At 43.6% G+C, this 15377-nt stretch overlaps 3 protein-coding genes across 3 annotated transcripts; 1 reads left to right on the forward strand and 2 right to left on the reverse strand.

Annotated features, from left to right (window-relative positions):
• Positions 1-217: 217 nt before the first annotated feature.
• On the reverse strand, positions 218-7734 carry LOC111605455. The gene is made up of 9 exons (XM_030224788.1): positions 7147-7734; positions 6929-7084; positions 6145-6855; positions 4858-6085; positions 4568-4799; positions 2918-3653; positions 2296-2770; positions 1996-2234; positions 218-1940 (listed from the first exon to the last, which is right to left on the reverse strand). The coding sequence occupies exons 1-9, from the start codon at positions 7731-7733 to the stop codon at positions 488-490; spliced, it is 5817 nt and encodes a 1938-aa protein (XP_030080648.1). The 5' UTR covers position 7734; the 3' UTR covers positions 218-487.
• A 1513-nt stretch (positions 7735-9247) lies between these two features.
• LOC111605456 (aminopeptidase N) lies at positions 9248-13939 on the reverse strand. Its single transcript, XM_023323975.2, has 6 exons — positions 13364-13939; positions 11862-12020; positions 11328-11802; positions 11027-11265; positions 9700-10954; positions 9248-9639 (listed from the first exon to the last, which is right to left on the reverse strand). Exons 1-6 carry the CDS (start codon positions 13873-13875, stop codon positions 9349-9351), a joined length of 2931 nt encoding a protein of 976 aa, XP_023179743.2. The 5' UTR covers positions 13876-13939; the 3' UTR covers positions 9248-9348.
• A 489-nt stretch (positions 13940-14428) lies between these two features.
• Positions 14429-15122, forward strand: LOC111605460. The gene is made up of 3 exons (XM_023323977.2): positions 14429-14568; positions 14639-14941; positions 15020-15122. The coding sequence occupies exons 1-3, from the start codon at positions 14446-14448 to the stop codon at positions 15083-15085; spliced, it is 492 nt and encodes a 163-aa protein (XP_023179745.2). The 5' UTR covers positions 14429-14445; the 3' UTR covers positions 15086-15122.
• Positions 15123-15377: the final 255 nt, after the last annotated feature.

The following is a 15377-nucleotide window of genomic DNA, read 5'->3' on the forward strand; positions in this document are numbered from 1 at the left end:
AACAAACTTGATATGCACGCGATATCGACGGACCTCCAAAAAACATTTCGAAGTCTCTAGCGTCTATAAATGCTGAGATCGATGTGATCACATATACGGATAGAGGGACGGACGGACAGATGAATAGGACTCGGCTTGATCAAGAATGTATACACTATAAGGGGTCTGCCACGCCACCGTCTTTTACATATATTTTAATAAAACCAGAATACCAAGATTTTCCATTTTTAATCAGTTACTTGTTTATAACAAGTAAAAACGTTGAACACGGACGCTACTGGCTGCATAATGCTCATTAATGGTCTAAAGGGTATCTTTCAATTGTTTGTAGTTGACATCGTTTGTGAGCATTATGCCATCAGGAGTGCCCAACTGAAACATTTGAACGTTTTTATTGGGAAATGATAATTTCGGAATATTTTACACAAACAAATTCGTCAATCGAGGTAGTCGTACCTTAAACTAAGAAATTCTTACTATAAACATTCTAGAACAATTTGGCAACGAAAAGGCAAAGCGCTATGGCCAACCCAGATGCTGTCAAAGCGGGACTGCCGTTACGGAAGGACGTTACCCACGACATGATGGGCCCCCGATTGGTCGCCAGCCAAGCCATGTTAGCGTCTACGATAGTATCCACACTGGTCTGTAGTATTGAGGACACATATGAGGAGTCTTTGACCTCATCAATCAGTTCCTGCAGCTTTGCCCTTTGACTGTCGTTGACCACATAGGTGGACATGAGCACAATGTCAATGTACAATGGATTAATGCCACCGGTACCAGAACTCAGCTTGGCATACGCCTCCCAATTGTTGAGCAGGAAATCAATGCACACATTCAGTCCCACTGGTCCACGAGAGTAGGTGGGATTGAGCAGCGTATAGCGCTCCTGAATGAGCAGCTGGTTAGTCAGATCAATGCTACTGGACACATACTTGTGCAGTTGCTTCTCATCCTGAGCACAGCCCAGTGCGGAGATGAGCAGACGACGCTCCGCCTGATTCGTTGAAGTCATTAGTTTGTCGTAGACAAAGTCGAAGACTTGGTCGTCGGCTTGCTTGAGACCATTGCAGTAGACGGGCATCTGTAGATTGGGTTGAATTGGAGTGCCTTGCTCGACCAAAGCGAATAGCTTAGCATGTGTCTCATCCAGACAGGTTTTCAAGCCAGCCAGGCAGGCTATATTGATGACCACATTGCGGGTGAACTTGGTCAAGTGGTGCTCTCCGTTGATGTCGTTCACGCCAAATTTGTCGAATTGATCGCTGACCAATGCAGCAACATAGAATTTGAAATTGTCGTAGGATCCATCACCGCTCAGATACCGATTGAAAAGACTGATCACGACGTTGGCAGTCGACCATGGTGCATATTGGTTTTCCTGTGGCAGGTAAGTGAGCAGCTGCAGAAGCACACCATGTGCCAAGCGACCGCTAGTGGCGAAGCGGTACGCGTCGTCAATAAGCTGGGCCCGATTACGCGGATGGATCTTGTACGGACGATCGGCCAAGCCCTCACTGATCAGCTGCCAGTTGCGGGCATCGTAATTGATGCGATAGTAGCCCGTAGACTGTTTGTTTAGTATCAACCATTCATCGCTCTTCAGCTTGGCATCAATGATGCCCAAGTCCTTCTCCTTGATCAGATAGTGAGTAGCCTCGGTCTGACGGAAATCAGGATTCGATTGCACTGCGTAATTCACTGGCACGTACCAGGATTTGCTTGTCTCTACGTCCTTGTTGGTGGTGTACTGTTGCTGCTTGATAGTGAAAGAGCCATCGTTATAGTTGCGCTCCACAGTCAGCAGCGGCAATCCACCTTGGCGGGTCCAACTGGTCAGCATATCTCCCACGGGAGCTTGCACTGGATAGTTCAATTCGCGAGCGGCCAATGAAATGGCATCGAACAGATCCGTCTCATTCGCAGCGGAGTAAGCCCTTTAATAACGACAATTAGCTTCCAATATATGATCAACCCTGATGATATTCTTACTTTTTCACTAGATAGTTGTGCAGACCCCGCTGGAAAACGGTGTTGGTCAGGGCATGACGCCACATGTCCAACACAGAACCTGCCTTGGCATACGCAATTGAGTCATAGAGTAGTTCAATGTCCGAAGGGTCCTCTACGTAATAGGTCATCGGACGTACTGAGGGATTGCCATCGGCGATCATGGCGCCTTGATACGAGTCAATATGGAAATATTGGAATATATCCCATTCCGGATAGGCCTGTCAGTAAATCAACCAAGTTTACATAAAAACTCGGTTAACGACAAAAATATTCACTCACCAAATCCACAGCCAAGATCTCGAAGAGTGTGGCAAAACCTTCTTTAAGCCAGAGATAGCTCCACCATTCAATGGCAACCAGGTCACCGAACCACATATGTGCATCCTCATGAGCCTCAATGGTCGCAATGTTCGTCTGTGTATTTATTGTAGAATTTTCGACATTATACAGCAGATACTCCTCACGATATGTGGCTAGGCCCCAGTTTTCCATGGCGCCAGCAGCAAAGTCGGGTATAGCCGCCTGATCCAGCTTGGGTAGAGTAAAAGGTACGTCGAAATATCCGGAGAGACGTTTTTCGACTAACATGCCAGTGGTCAAAGCCCATTCCTGCTCATGCTCGGTGCCCTTACGCGAGAAGACTCGCTGGGGTAGATCGTTAAGCTCACCCTCCGAATACACAAACTCCGATACAATGAAGGCCACCAGATAACTAGACATTTTTACTGTGGACTGGAAAGCCGTGGTTCCAGTGCTAGCGTTGTCAATTGTAATAGCATAGAATAGCATAGTTAAAGTATGTTTAATATGAAATACCAGGGAAGATAGGAAAGGGAACAACATTTCTTAAGACAGGAATGATCTCTTTAGGACATTCCACATTTTTGCTGATAAAACAAACCTCGTTTTGGACGCATCCACTGGCATATTGCTGATGGCATTGTAGCTGGGATCGTGGTGTATGGTAATCGTAAAGTTGGCTCGCTTCGCTGGCTCATCATAGCAAGGGAAAGCGTGACGGGCATCGGTGCTCTCGAACTGAGTGGTGGCCAAGTATTTGGTAGCACCGGTCTCATCAGTGTACGAGGACAGGTAGAAGCCGCCATTGTCCGTGCGCAGGTTGCCCTTGTACTTAATAGTCAACAGCCAGGTGGTATCCTGCTCAAAGGTTAGATCCTGCGCGGATAGCTTCAAGAACTCTCGGTCTTTATCTTCTTCGACGTCTAGCGGTACTGCAGTTGACTCAGCAGCATTGGACTTTCGTATTGTCACCGTCAATATCTCCAGTTGCCGTGCATGCACCACAATATCTGTGCTAGGTTCTAGAACTTTTAGGCTAATGATCACAGTTCCTTGAAATTCTGTTTCGCCTTTGTGCACATTCGTGGTTAGATCGATATTATATTCCAACGGCTCCGTGTTATTGGGCAACCGATAGCTCTCCTTTTCAGGCCGCACAGGTAAACGCAGATTGGGATATGCGATGAACTGCTGCTGCAGCTCAAAGGGCGGAAACTGACGTACAACGGATGCGAGGGTGGTGGCCAACACCAGCAGTAGGACCAAGATCGGAATGAAAACACGAGTCATGTTGTCTACGGTGCGACAACAACTGAGCAGCGCTCGCTCATTTGCCACTTATAAGTCTAATCGGCCGGCAAGGCAGCAAGATTATTTGTTGGTGGGCAATGGGCAGAGTGTTAACTAATTAGATAGAACATCAAGTGGACGCCAGTTAAAGATGAAGATACAGGCGGCCTCTGCTGATAGCAGAGTCGTCAATATGAGTTTGCTATATCATATGGTATATATTTAATCAAAGGTTAACTCTGAAAACAAATAACTGCAAATTATCTCGAAATAAGTACTTGACTCTAATTTCGCCTATCTATAAATGTAATCTCGATTAAAATAAAGTCATATAGATTAGCAGTGGTAAATTAGTAATTCTATTGAAAACGTAATACGGGAAAGTTGGTTTCTTTAGTCGATAATGATTTTAATTCCTAGAAACACCAAATTCTTGACTAGAAAAAAAGTTCACCAATTCATAGTGATCTCAATAGGTTCTTTACTAATCCTAAAATATTGTGACTCGTCAATGTTATAGCTGTACTCATCAGAATATAGACTGATGTTAATCTGTCGAGACTTTTGTGGAGTCGTTAAATGCATTTATAGAACTAAAACCAACCACGTTACATAAGTGCTGAGCTGACCTTTCGAAGCCATCAATCGAAGAACTCAAGGCTTAAATGTATCATAAACATTTTGAAGTATCGCTATTATGGCCGAAACATGAGATGATTTATTTAGGACAATTGTATATAGGTTTCACCTAGAACTATAATTTCTTTATTGGTAGCTTGTAGCGATAATATTGACCAAAGTCAAGTACGGTCAATAAAATCTTATTTCCTACAATCAGCTCGAATACAACTGCTGTTAATAATACTACTTGGAAAATCGGAAATTTCACAACTTGTTAAAATACATTTAATTGCTTATCGAAGGTGAATAACGTAGATTTCTTTTAAAGATATCTAATTTCAGTGGAATTCATGATATAGCAGAGTTAGCAACGTTGCCAGCACGATTAAAAGGGAGGCGGACAGGGAGCTGCTGCCGTTAGTGCGATAGGCAACTATCCAATTCATTATCGGCTGGCGGTGCACGTCTAACCAATCAAAGTTGCCTTTCATGGCGGCCTGCACAGAGGCCTCAGTGTTGTCGGCCAGATACTCAGGGCCATTTGTCTTGATTTTGTCCAGCAGCGCAGTGAGCTGTGAGGAAAATGAATTTAAGAATTTTTCTAAACAACAATTGAACATTTGGACTTACTCTATTCTTTTGAGACTCGTTGACCACTGAATTGGCTATGCTCCGCAGGGCAGTGTCCAATGGCTTCTGACTTTCGTTCAGGTCGCCATATGCCTTCCAGTTAGCATCGAGGAAGTCTAAGCTAACAGTCATACCAGTCTCGCTTCGTGTGTGGGCGGCATTTATCAGGATGGTGCGTTCATAAGAGCTTAGAGAGTTGTTCTTATCGAGGGAGCTCTCTACGAATTTCTTTAGTTGATTTGCGTTCTGCGAACAGCCCAACGAAGAGATGAGGGTGCCGCGATCGTTGCCATTCTTGGAGGCCAGCAGCATGTTAAATGTTAAATCAAAGGTTGTGTCTTCGGCCTGACGCAATCCGGCGCAAAAGGCCTGAGTTCTCAATGTTGGCTCAATGACCACACCGTCCTCCAGGAACTGCTGCAGTTTCTTGTGTGCCTGCTGTGTGCACTTAGCGCTGCCCACCTGGCAAGCCAGGTTCAGCACAATCACGCGCAGATAGTTGTTCAAATAGTGCTCGCCGGGTATTTCATTGACGCCCAGCTTGCTGAAGATATCCTCGACCAGCTCGATCACAAACTGACGGAAGTGCACGTAATTCGCATCGCCACGCAGATATGTATCGTAAATATTAAAAATACTGCTAGCTGTATACCAGGGCGCATATTGATACTCATTGCGCAAATACGACATCAGGTCCAACAGTATACTCTGACTGAGACGACCCGTGTCCACGAAGCGATACGCATCGTGTATAAGCTGAGCGCGATTACGCGTATGGAAGGCATAGGGCTCATCCCTTAGACCCTGTGCAATTAGCCGATAGTTTTGCTCATCATACAATATGCGGTAGAAGCCACTGGATTGTTTGTTTAGAAGCAACCAATCCTCCTTCCCAATTTTAACATCGCTTATTGTCTGCTCCTTGACTTTGGCCACATAGTGCGAGGCCTTAGTTTGGCGATAATCGGGACTCGAGGCAGTTGCAAAGTTGATAGGCACATACCAAGTATCCTCATTTGCTTTATCCTTGTCGTTCAAATACCGTTGTTGCTTGACGGTAAAGGTGCCAGCATCATAGTTTCGCTGAACGGTCAACAAGGGGAAACCCACCTGCGTGGACCAGCTGGAGAAGATATCGGCAACGCCGTAGGGCAACGGGAAGGTCAACTCATCGGCTGCGTTCTGCAGCGAGGCGAACAAATCCCATTCATCCGTAGAGTTGTATTGACTGCGAAGAGAAGATGCTAGATATATATTTTTTCGAATATATTTTGTTAAAAGACTCACTGTTTTGATAGATATAGGTTTAATCCTCGTCGGAACACGGCATCCGTAAACGCATTCTTAAACATATACAACACGCAAGCAGGCTTGGCATAGGAGATGGTACCATATCGATTCGATATCTCCGAGGGCGTTTGTACGTAATGCGACATGGGCGTCGTTAAGAAGGCATCGTTAATCAAGGCGCTGTAATAGTCGCTCACATGGAATATCTGATAGGTATCCCACTCAGGGAACGCAATATCATTCGATTCATATGAAAAGAGTGTAGCGAATCCCTCTTTAAGCCACAGGTAGGTCCACCATTTAATCGATACCAAATCGCCGAACCACATGTGCGCATATTCGTGTCCAATTATATTGCTAATGCTAGTTTTGAGATTAACGGTAGACTGCTCCTTGGTCCACCACATGTACTGCTCCCGATAGGTGGCCAGGCCCCAATTCTCCATCGCTCCAGCTGAAAAGTCAGGTATGCCCGCCTGATCCAGCTTGGGCAATGCAAATGGAACACCTAAGTATTTCGCTAAACTGGACTCGACTACCAGGCCAGACCACAGGGCCCACTCCTGTTCGTTCTGCTTGCCCTTGCGTGAAAAAACGCGCTGAGGCAAATTATTCAGCTCGCCGCCTGTGGACTCAAAGTCCGACACAATAAAAGCTATCAAATAGGTGGACATCTTAGGCGTTGTTTGAAATACCGTTGTGCCGGCGCTATCATAAAATCGATATTTATTAGGCATGCAATCGATAATGTTATCGTCTAGTCACTCTCTATAGCACTCACCTAGATGCGATGTCATCCACTGGCATATTGCTGATGGCTGTGTAGCTGGGATCGTGGTGTATGGTAATCGTGAAATTCGCTCGCTTGGCTGGCTCATCATAGCAGGGGAAGGCATGACGAGCATTTGTGCTCTCGAACTGTGTGGTGGCCAGGTAGCTGCAGAGTAAGCCATCAATATAAAAACTCTACTGAGCTATATACAATCTGTATGCACTTACTGCACAGTGCCGTCATCATCTTCATAGCTGGACATATAGAAGCCACCCATATCACTACGCAACTTGCTAGTGTAGGTGATGACTACCGTCCAGTTGGTGCCTGCCTTAAGGGTATCTGTGTGCGTAAGGACCAGAAACTCGCGCGATGCAAGGGTGGATACCACTGGTATTGGCTGACTCGATGCAATATCCTTGCTTTGAATTGTGGATCCAAATTCGTCAATCTCCCGGTAATGCAGTGTGATCGTCTTGGTATCCTCTACAACCTGAATATCGATCTTCGCAACGCCGCGGAACTCCCTTGTGCCATTGTGCACTTCCGTCCACAGCTCCACATTGTAGGAGATGGGCACTGTATTGTTCGGCAGTCGATAGTTAGTCTGGCTATTGTCATCCACTCGCGACTCGATGTATCCAGCTAAGCTTTGATCTCCTTTCGTCTCCAGCTGTGCCACATCATCAACAGGCGGCGGTATGAGGCTCGCCTGTTGGCTTGCTGCCACCAGCAGCAGGAGCAGCGGCCATGAATTTACTAAGCGGCGCGCCATGTTAAGCGGTCCGCGCTTTTTTAGATGTATATGAAGCATTGAGTGCGGAATAATGTGATATTTATAGCAATCGCCATATCTAATCCACTCTACCTATCGCCAATATAAGATAATGCTTTGATAAACGCAACACGGGATTGGTTTATTACCAAAATAGTTATGCCAATTCACACGGCTTGTATATGTATGAGTAACTAGCAGCTTATCTCTAGACAAGGTCTATAAATGTTTTATAATATACCTCCTGTCCAAACATTAAAAACCGTTTATGGAATAACTATATGCACTTAGTACTTAAGAACATTACCTTCCACTTAATACATATAAAAACAATAAAGCTGAATGACTTTTAACTTTTAGTTGCTTAATCAATTTTGTTTCGCTTCATTATCGTATTATTACCCAGCTCATGCTCAAAGCTTCTTCCGAAAAGAGCTAATTATTTAATCTGAAAAAATGCGATCTAAGTAATTAATGAATACCGATAGGTACTCAGAAAGATAGAGACTAATGGAAAGAGAGGGAGAGAGTAAGGTAAATGATGAGTAGTTCAGTCAGATCTAAGTAGATTGATTGAAAATGTATGAAGAATAGATAGATAAACCTTAAGAAGCCACAGCGAGAAAGATATAGTGCAACAGAGAGAGAAAGAGATTGAGAGAGAGACAGATATAGATAGAGAGAGACAGATATAGATAGAGAGAGACAGAGAGAGAGAGAGAGAGAGAGAGAGAGAGAGAGAGAGAGAAAGAGAGAAAGAGAGAGAGAGAGAGAGAGAGAGAGAGAGAGAGAGAGAGAGAGAGAGAGAGAGAGAGAGAGAGAGAGAGATAGAAAGAGAGAAAGAGAGAGAGTGAAAGAGAGAGAGAGAGAGAGAAAGAGAAAGAGAATGAGAGAGAAAGAGAGAGAAAGAGAAAGAGAATGAGAGAGAAAGAGAGAGAAAGAGAGACAAAAGAGAGCGAAAGAGAGAGAAAGAGAGAGAAAGAGAGAGAAAGAGAGCGAAAGAGAGAGAAAGAGAGAGAAAGAGAGCGAAAGAGAGAGAAAGAGAGAGAAGACAACGAAGATGTACAGAAGCGAGAAAGATAGAAAAGAAAGAAAAAAAAGAAAGAGAATCACACAGAGAGAAAGAATAACAGAAAGAAATATAGCGAATGGGACATGGGGAAAACAACATAATAAACGGAAAGCAAGAGAGAGGCAGACATGAGAGAAAGAAATAGATTAAGAGTTAAGTCATTCGACTTAAAAAAGAGAGAGCGAGAGACAGAGATGGAGTGAGAACTAAGAGACAGATAAAGGCATAAAGATAAAGTATTGAGAGAGAGAAAAGTAAGATAGTGAGAGAGAGAGAAAAATATGACGGAGAAAGTGAATTATTTAATTCTCAAAAAAATAAAAAAAATAGAGTAATAAAAAAAGGAAAAAGAAAAACAGAAAGAGAGAGAGAGAGAACAGCAGAAAAACAGGAGGCCTTAGAAAATGTAAATAAAAAATTCAAAAAAATATCAAGGCCTCGAGTCTTTCGATTAGTTGTCATATAAATGCCTATCAGTGCTAATTTGCTCATACGAATTTCCAATTTAATTATTGTTCTACTTAGGTACATTTATTTTAGTTAACTTTCGACTTAAATGTTATGCTTAATACAAGGTTTCAGCTACACGCCTATCGCGCTGCGAACGATGTCGCTGGCCGCACTCAATAGACTTGTGGGTCGAGTAGAGCCATTGCCCACGCTGAAGGATGCCGCATAGGCGGCATCGCTGTCAGCTGGAGAGAGTTCCTTGAGCAGCCAGTTGTGTATTTGGTGCTCGAATTTATCCAGAAACTCTTCGCTGTTCCGCATCTTTTTGCCCACTCGCCGCGAGTCGACAGGTATCAAAGGCTCTTTCGAATTCAGGTGCTCAGCTCGCAGATACATATCAATGTTTTGATGTAACGTGGCAAACTGAAAGGTAAAAGAACTGTTATTAATAAGCTGTATGGAATTAGTTTGTTATGTACTTACATAGGCCCTTTGACGCTCTGGCACAAATTCGGCAATATCGTTAAAGAGCACCACAAAGTGGGGCGAGCGGGCGAGCTGCTTATAGTTCTGATCAATGAAATGCCAAATACTCGATCGTGCCGCCACATTCGACTTGAACACGTAGACTAGATAAAACATGGACTCTCTTTCATTCAGCAAATTGTACGTGAAGTTCTCGCCCACCAATACATTCAGATAGTGATGCATGCGCCGATGATTTCGAGTGCAGCGCAGCGAGTAGATCAAGTCGTCGTGCATTGCGGTATTTTGGTCGGTGACAATCAGTAAATCGATTAACTTTTCAAACTCCTGATCGCTCAAGTGCCGCACGCCCATGCACAAGATGGCATCGTGTATGGCATAGTAGTCTGGATAATCGCTCTCAAAGTTGATGTCCTTGAAGACGTACTCGAGCACCAGCCGATGCGTATAGTCGAGGCACTCCGGCATATCCACACGGCAGGCCATGCTCAAAATATCCGTACGCACCAGTATATCCATGGTGACCACCTCTGCCTTATCTTTGTGAAAGAGACGTAGAAATGTGGGCGCAACTAGCCGACGCACGAACTGCTTGAACAGCGAATAGGCTGTTGTGCCATAGAGATTGTTGTCGAAAAACTCTATGGTATTGGCCACCTGACTCCAGGGCGTCAGATCATCCTCGAATTCCAAATACTTGAACAGCTCGAACAGTGCATCAACCGATTCGAATTCGTTCCGTTCGATCAGTGGCGCCAGATCCTGGAAGAGCGCTGCCCGGTTCATGGCGTGTATAACCGAATGATTGAGCTGCAGCTGGCGTGCAATGGCATGCAGATTGTCCGTATCGTAGAGCACATGATAGAAGCCCGTCTGCTGTTTGTTAACTATCAACCAGTCGCGTCCACCCAACTGCAGTTGCAGCTCCTCCAAAGTCAACGTGTGCTCCACAACAGGTGGCATGAAGTATTCGGCGTGCGTATGCACAAAGCTGGGCGATTGGGCGGTGGCAAAGTTCAATGGGATCCACCAGTGTTCGGTCTTGGAGTGTATTGAACGCTGTCTCAGGGTGATCGTGTTATTTTCATAATTGCGTATGACCGAGACAATTGGCAGCCATTCGCTATGCGTCCAGGATAGCATGATGTCGCGGACTATATGCTTCCAAGTTTGATGCTGGAATCGAGCGTCGTCCAAGACCGACTCTTGAACTGCATCGAACAGATCCAGCTCACTGACAACGCTGTATTGGCTGGAAGAGCGTTAAACTTATGGCACATCAATTGCAATTGATCAGTTCAGTGACTCCCCATCCGGGACTTACAATTTCTTCAGATAACGATTAATGCCCTGCACAAAGGTCTTCTGATGGAAAGCGTGATGAAACATCTTGATGACGCAGGCGGCACGCTTATAGCTTATAATATCGAACACTTTCATAATGTCACTCTCGGTCTCCACGTAATGAGTCATCGGACGTACATCAAAAAAGCTGCTGTAGCTATAGGCGTGCTCCGCTTCATCCCTGTTGAATATTTCCATCACATTGTCCTCGGGGTGAAGCTGCGAAATATAAGCCCAAGTTTATACACTTTTCGTAATTCGTATTTCTTTCAGTCTCTTACCAAATCGGTTATGACGTATGAAAAGTAGGTGGCAAAGCCCTCGTTCATCCAGACGTATGACCACCATTCGGGCGATACCAGATTACCGAACCATTGATGCGATATCTCGTGATTCTGCATTACCTTATACTTCAACATCTTATGCTTGTCTGTTACATCCTGCGACAGTAGGCTGTCGTCCCTGAAGGTGATTAGGCCCCAATTCTCCATGGCAGCACCCTGATTCTTTTTCAATGCTACGTGATCCAACTTGGGCAGCATGTAGCTAAACCCAAAGTAATCCTCAAGAGCTGCCACGGTCAACACGACATTCTTCAGCGCGGTGCGTCCCTTGTCCTTGCTGGTAGGCGACGAATAGATGGACTGTGTAACACCTCGATATGTCTCCGAGATGTGGTCAAAATTGGATATGACAAAGGCCACCAAATACGTAGACATGGGCGGTGTAGTCTGGAAAGTGGTTGTGGTCAGCTCGCTGCACTCAATAAAATCGCATTATAACTAAGTAACAGAATAGGTTAGAGCACGACTTACCCATGATTTACCAGCTCCTTCACTGGCATATTGGAAATGGCCATCAGGCTGCTGCTGTGCGTCAGTCGAATGCTATAGTTTGACTTGAAGGCTGGCTCATCGTAGCAGGGCATGATTAGCCGCGCAAATGTCGGCTCCGATTGTGTGGCTGCCACATAACTGTAAACAAATAATTAACTTTTGACTTTAGCTATGCCATAAAACCATGAACAAGTTTCTAAAAGTCATAATAAAACCCATGCGTTCTGCCAGCCATTTCAACTGTCATATTATGTACTTCACTCAAACAAGGAAATCCACGTGTGACTTCGAACTCGTCTCAAGGGCTCATCAAGAGATTTCCAAGCCCACATAGAATGACTAGACACACACAATCTCCTGGATAAGCAAATATCACCCACTGGACCTTCCACATCGTTATGTTAGAGTCTACTAACTGCTCTCCCTCTTTAGCTATCCTCCCCCTTAAGTCGTACAGTACGTACAATGCAATGTGTTTAAACTTTTTTAATTGTTCTATTGGAGAGACAAATCAATAATAAAACAATAACAAAATCTTGGCAAAATTGTATTGGGTAATTCCCAGAGCTGTGATCTAAAGCACTTTAGGGAATCTTTTCATAAAAAATTTCCTCACTTTATAAAAAATCAAATCAAAACAAACGCAACGCCTTGTTTCCATGACGATTCATGAAAAGAGCAATAAATATAATAAATAATACGCTAATATATAATATATATATTTTTATTTATTTTTATATACTTTTTTTTGTGAACTCTTTATCGGCGCTGCCGTTCGGCTGGCGTCGTCGATAAGACAGCAGTCACAGTCATGCCTCTTTATGAAGAAACCATTAAGCCAGCCATACTGTTACTCTGCTTGTATATTTTTGTTTACATGCAACATGAATGACAAGCATAGCGAATATGAGTACACTAACATTGATAAGGCCATGCTGGACGTAATATCAACAAGTGAGTGTGCTTTAGATAAGAGCGTTTGACTAGACACAGCTGCCCCGTGAACATGTTTTCATTAAGTGACTTAATTAACTGATATACAGTGACGGGAAAATAAAAGACTTTGCAATTTATACAAGTTTACCAAAGTCTATAACCAAATTCCAAAATTTGATATTTATATCTCTATTATTAAGAGGTATACAAACCAAAGTTTATCTTTTATTGTCTGAGATCGCCGCTTCTGTTTACATTGCTGCAGCTTTTGATAAGGCTTTTAGCAGTTTGTTGGTAACGCGGCATAAAAAGTGAGAGCTAATTAAAGCGAGAACAAAAGCAAAAGTTAACTGGACTTGATTATGCCTACATTATTATCATTTGAATTAAGTGTTTTGATTATATAATAGCAGAGCACGCGCGCGTAGTTATAGAACTTTTTATAATATATAAAATATATATATGCGTGTAATGAATTTACTAAGTCCGAACTTAGCTAATCGAACCGGAACTGCAACAAATGGAAGCAGACAGGGCTAACTCACACAGTGCGATTGTTAAGCGGCTCCTCGTAGGACATCCAGTAGAGGCCTTTGGGGCGTGTGCTCATCAGACCCGTGTAGGAGATGTGCAGTCGATATCGCTGTCCGGCTTCGAAGGCCTGATAGTCAACGCGCGGATGAATGATAAGGAATGTGGCATACGGATCGTACGTGTGCGTAACATCATCCACAAGTTCACCCAGCTCCTCTGGCCTGGAGCTGTCTAGCAGTCGCAGCGTTATCTGAATATCGCTCAAGTTCTTGGCGTGGACCACAATCTCGTTCGTCGAACGCCTAATCTCAATGTCTATGGTGGCATTTCCGGCAAAGCGCCATTCTCCGAGATGTATATTGGTGCTAATGTGCAGCTGATAGCTCAAGGGATACGTATCGTTGGGCAGTCGCAGCGAGCGTGCGGTCAACAGGTGAGGCGATTCCGAGGCAACTATCTCAGCTCCCTGCGACAACCCCAGCGCCGATGTAAGCAGCAAAATTATAAAACACGGCGTGCACATTACGGCAATGTGTGATTATGTGAACGTACACGTTGGCTACCGACACTCGACTGATCGTTTGTCGTTTCTGAATTAAACGCATTTAAAGCCTACACAGATAAGATAAGACCTGATTGATGATCATCGTATAAGAGCGTAGCGAGTGTTGCGCTCTCGATGGCCTCTTATACGCCCGTAGACGAAATTATGTTCTCTCACTTATATTTGAGACAGGTCAGTGCACAATCCTGTTTCTCCTTAAGCTCTCTTTCATGCACACTCTCAGATGCTCAGACACCTCTATGCTCAGTTGTAGCTAAAGCAGCTGTTGCTATTTTTTTAAATATAGCATTTCATTTTACTAATCATATTTCAATAACTGATTAATGAACTTATTTTTGTTTTACAGTAGGTTTTTTTGACAGTGTATTAAAATAATTTCTTTAACGATCGACTCGGCACAGCGCTCGTTCGGTTCGTTGCTTTGTGCACGATCGATTTCAGGCTATAGGCAGCTCTAGACGACTGTATATAGCATTGAGTTGCACAAGCCGCACAGCTCAGTCAGCGTTTCACTCTCTTAACGTGATAATGTCAACTTACCACTGCGCTCAGCTGTTGTTGTTATTGGGTTTGCTCTGCATTTGTGCTGCGAGCTATGTGCAGGCGCGGCCAGATTTGGGTTTTTCCAGTTGCGCCAAGAATGGACAATATGTGAGTACATAGAACATACAGTGCTTAGCACTAATATTGATACAAACATATTTCTATCTGTTTATTTTAGTGTCAAATGCATAGGCAATGTTGCTCTGGCAAGTGCATGACATATACCTACAAGTGTGCGCCCAGGGTACCACAGACATTGTACGACAACAAAGACAGTGGAGCGGATCTTAGCTATTTTCTTGACTTCTGGAACCCTGTATATAATCCACAGAGACAAGAAATTGAGATTGTTACGCTGAAAAATGTTGATAATGTCATTGGAAACAGCATCCAATCAACAGAGAAAGCGGGCAATGTACATGATTCATCCAATCCTCCAATCATTGGTCTTACTGCCAGCTGTTTACCTGTCGGCCAACCCGTAAGTGGATTTTCGACTTACTATCTTACTTTCCCCTCATTTGCTTATATATATATACATATATAACAATACTTTCAGTGCACAGAAAGCAGCCAATGCTGCAGAAAACGCTGTCACACCTACCTCCATCAGTGCGTTACATAAGGGAGCGATCCAATACACCAAATGAATATTTATTGACTTGTATGGCATGAAATTATGTGTTTGATCTGTATAGAAAATAAACACATATTTTAAAATCATTGCTTTTTTTGAATCATCAGCTCTAAAGAGTATATCTGTCTTTTTTCGAGAGACTTCAGATTTAATCGAATTATTTATTTATTTATTTACTATTGTCCCAATTATAGGGCATGGCATGTAGAAAAATATCTGATTTAATTTAAAATAAATATATCTGCTTCTCTGCCACTTTGCCAGGTATAAGAACAACATT

Source organism: Drosophila hydei, unplaced genomic scaffold (genome assembly GCF_003285905.1).
Source record: "Drosophila hydei strain 15085-1641.00,03,60 unplaced genomic scaffold, DhydRS2 tig00008119-arrow-pilon, whole genome shotgun sequence".
NCBI classification, from domain to species: Eukaryota; Metazoa; Arthropoda; class Insecta; order Diptera; family Drosophilidae; genus Drosophila; species Drosophila hydei.

Coding starts and splice junctions, on each gene's coding strand:
- LOC111605455 (XM_030224788.1), bottom strand. CDS start 7,733: ATGCTTCATATACATCTAAAAAAGCGCGGACCGCTTAACATGGCGCGC. Junction 7,085..7,146: donor GATGATGACGGCACTGTGCA/GTAAGTGCATAC, acceptor CTTACTCTGCAG/CTACCTGGCCACCACACAGT. Junction 1,941..1,995: donor CACAACTATCTAGTGAAAAA/GTAAGAATATCA, acceptor TCGTTATTAAAG/GGCTTACTCCGCTGCGAATG.
- LOC111605456 (XM_023323975.2), bottom strand. CDS start 13,875: ATGTGCACGCCGTGTTTTATAATTTTGCTGCTTACATCGGCGCTGGGG. Junction 11,803..11,861: donor AAGGAGCTGGTAAATCATGG/GTAAGTCGTGCT, acceptor TATTGAGTGCAG/CGAGCTGACCACAACCACTT. Junction 11,266..11,327: donor CATACGTCATAACCGATTTG/GTAAGAGACTGA, acceptor TATATTTCGCAG/CTTCACCCCGAGGACAATGT.
- LOC111605460 (XM_023323977.2), top strand. CDS start 14,446: ATGTCAACTTACCACTGCGCTCAGCTGTTGTTGTTATTGGGTTTGCTC. Junction 14,569..14,638: donor GCGCCAAGAATGGACAATAT/GTGAGTACATAG, acceptor TGTTTATTTTAG/TGTCAAATGCATAGGCAATG. Junction 14,942..15,019: donor GTTTACCTGTCGGCCAACCC/GTAAGTGGATTT, acceptor CAATACTTTCAG/TGCACAGAAAGCAGCCAATG.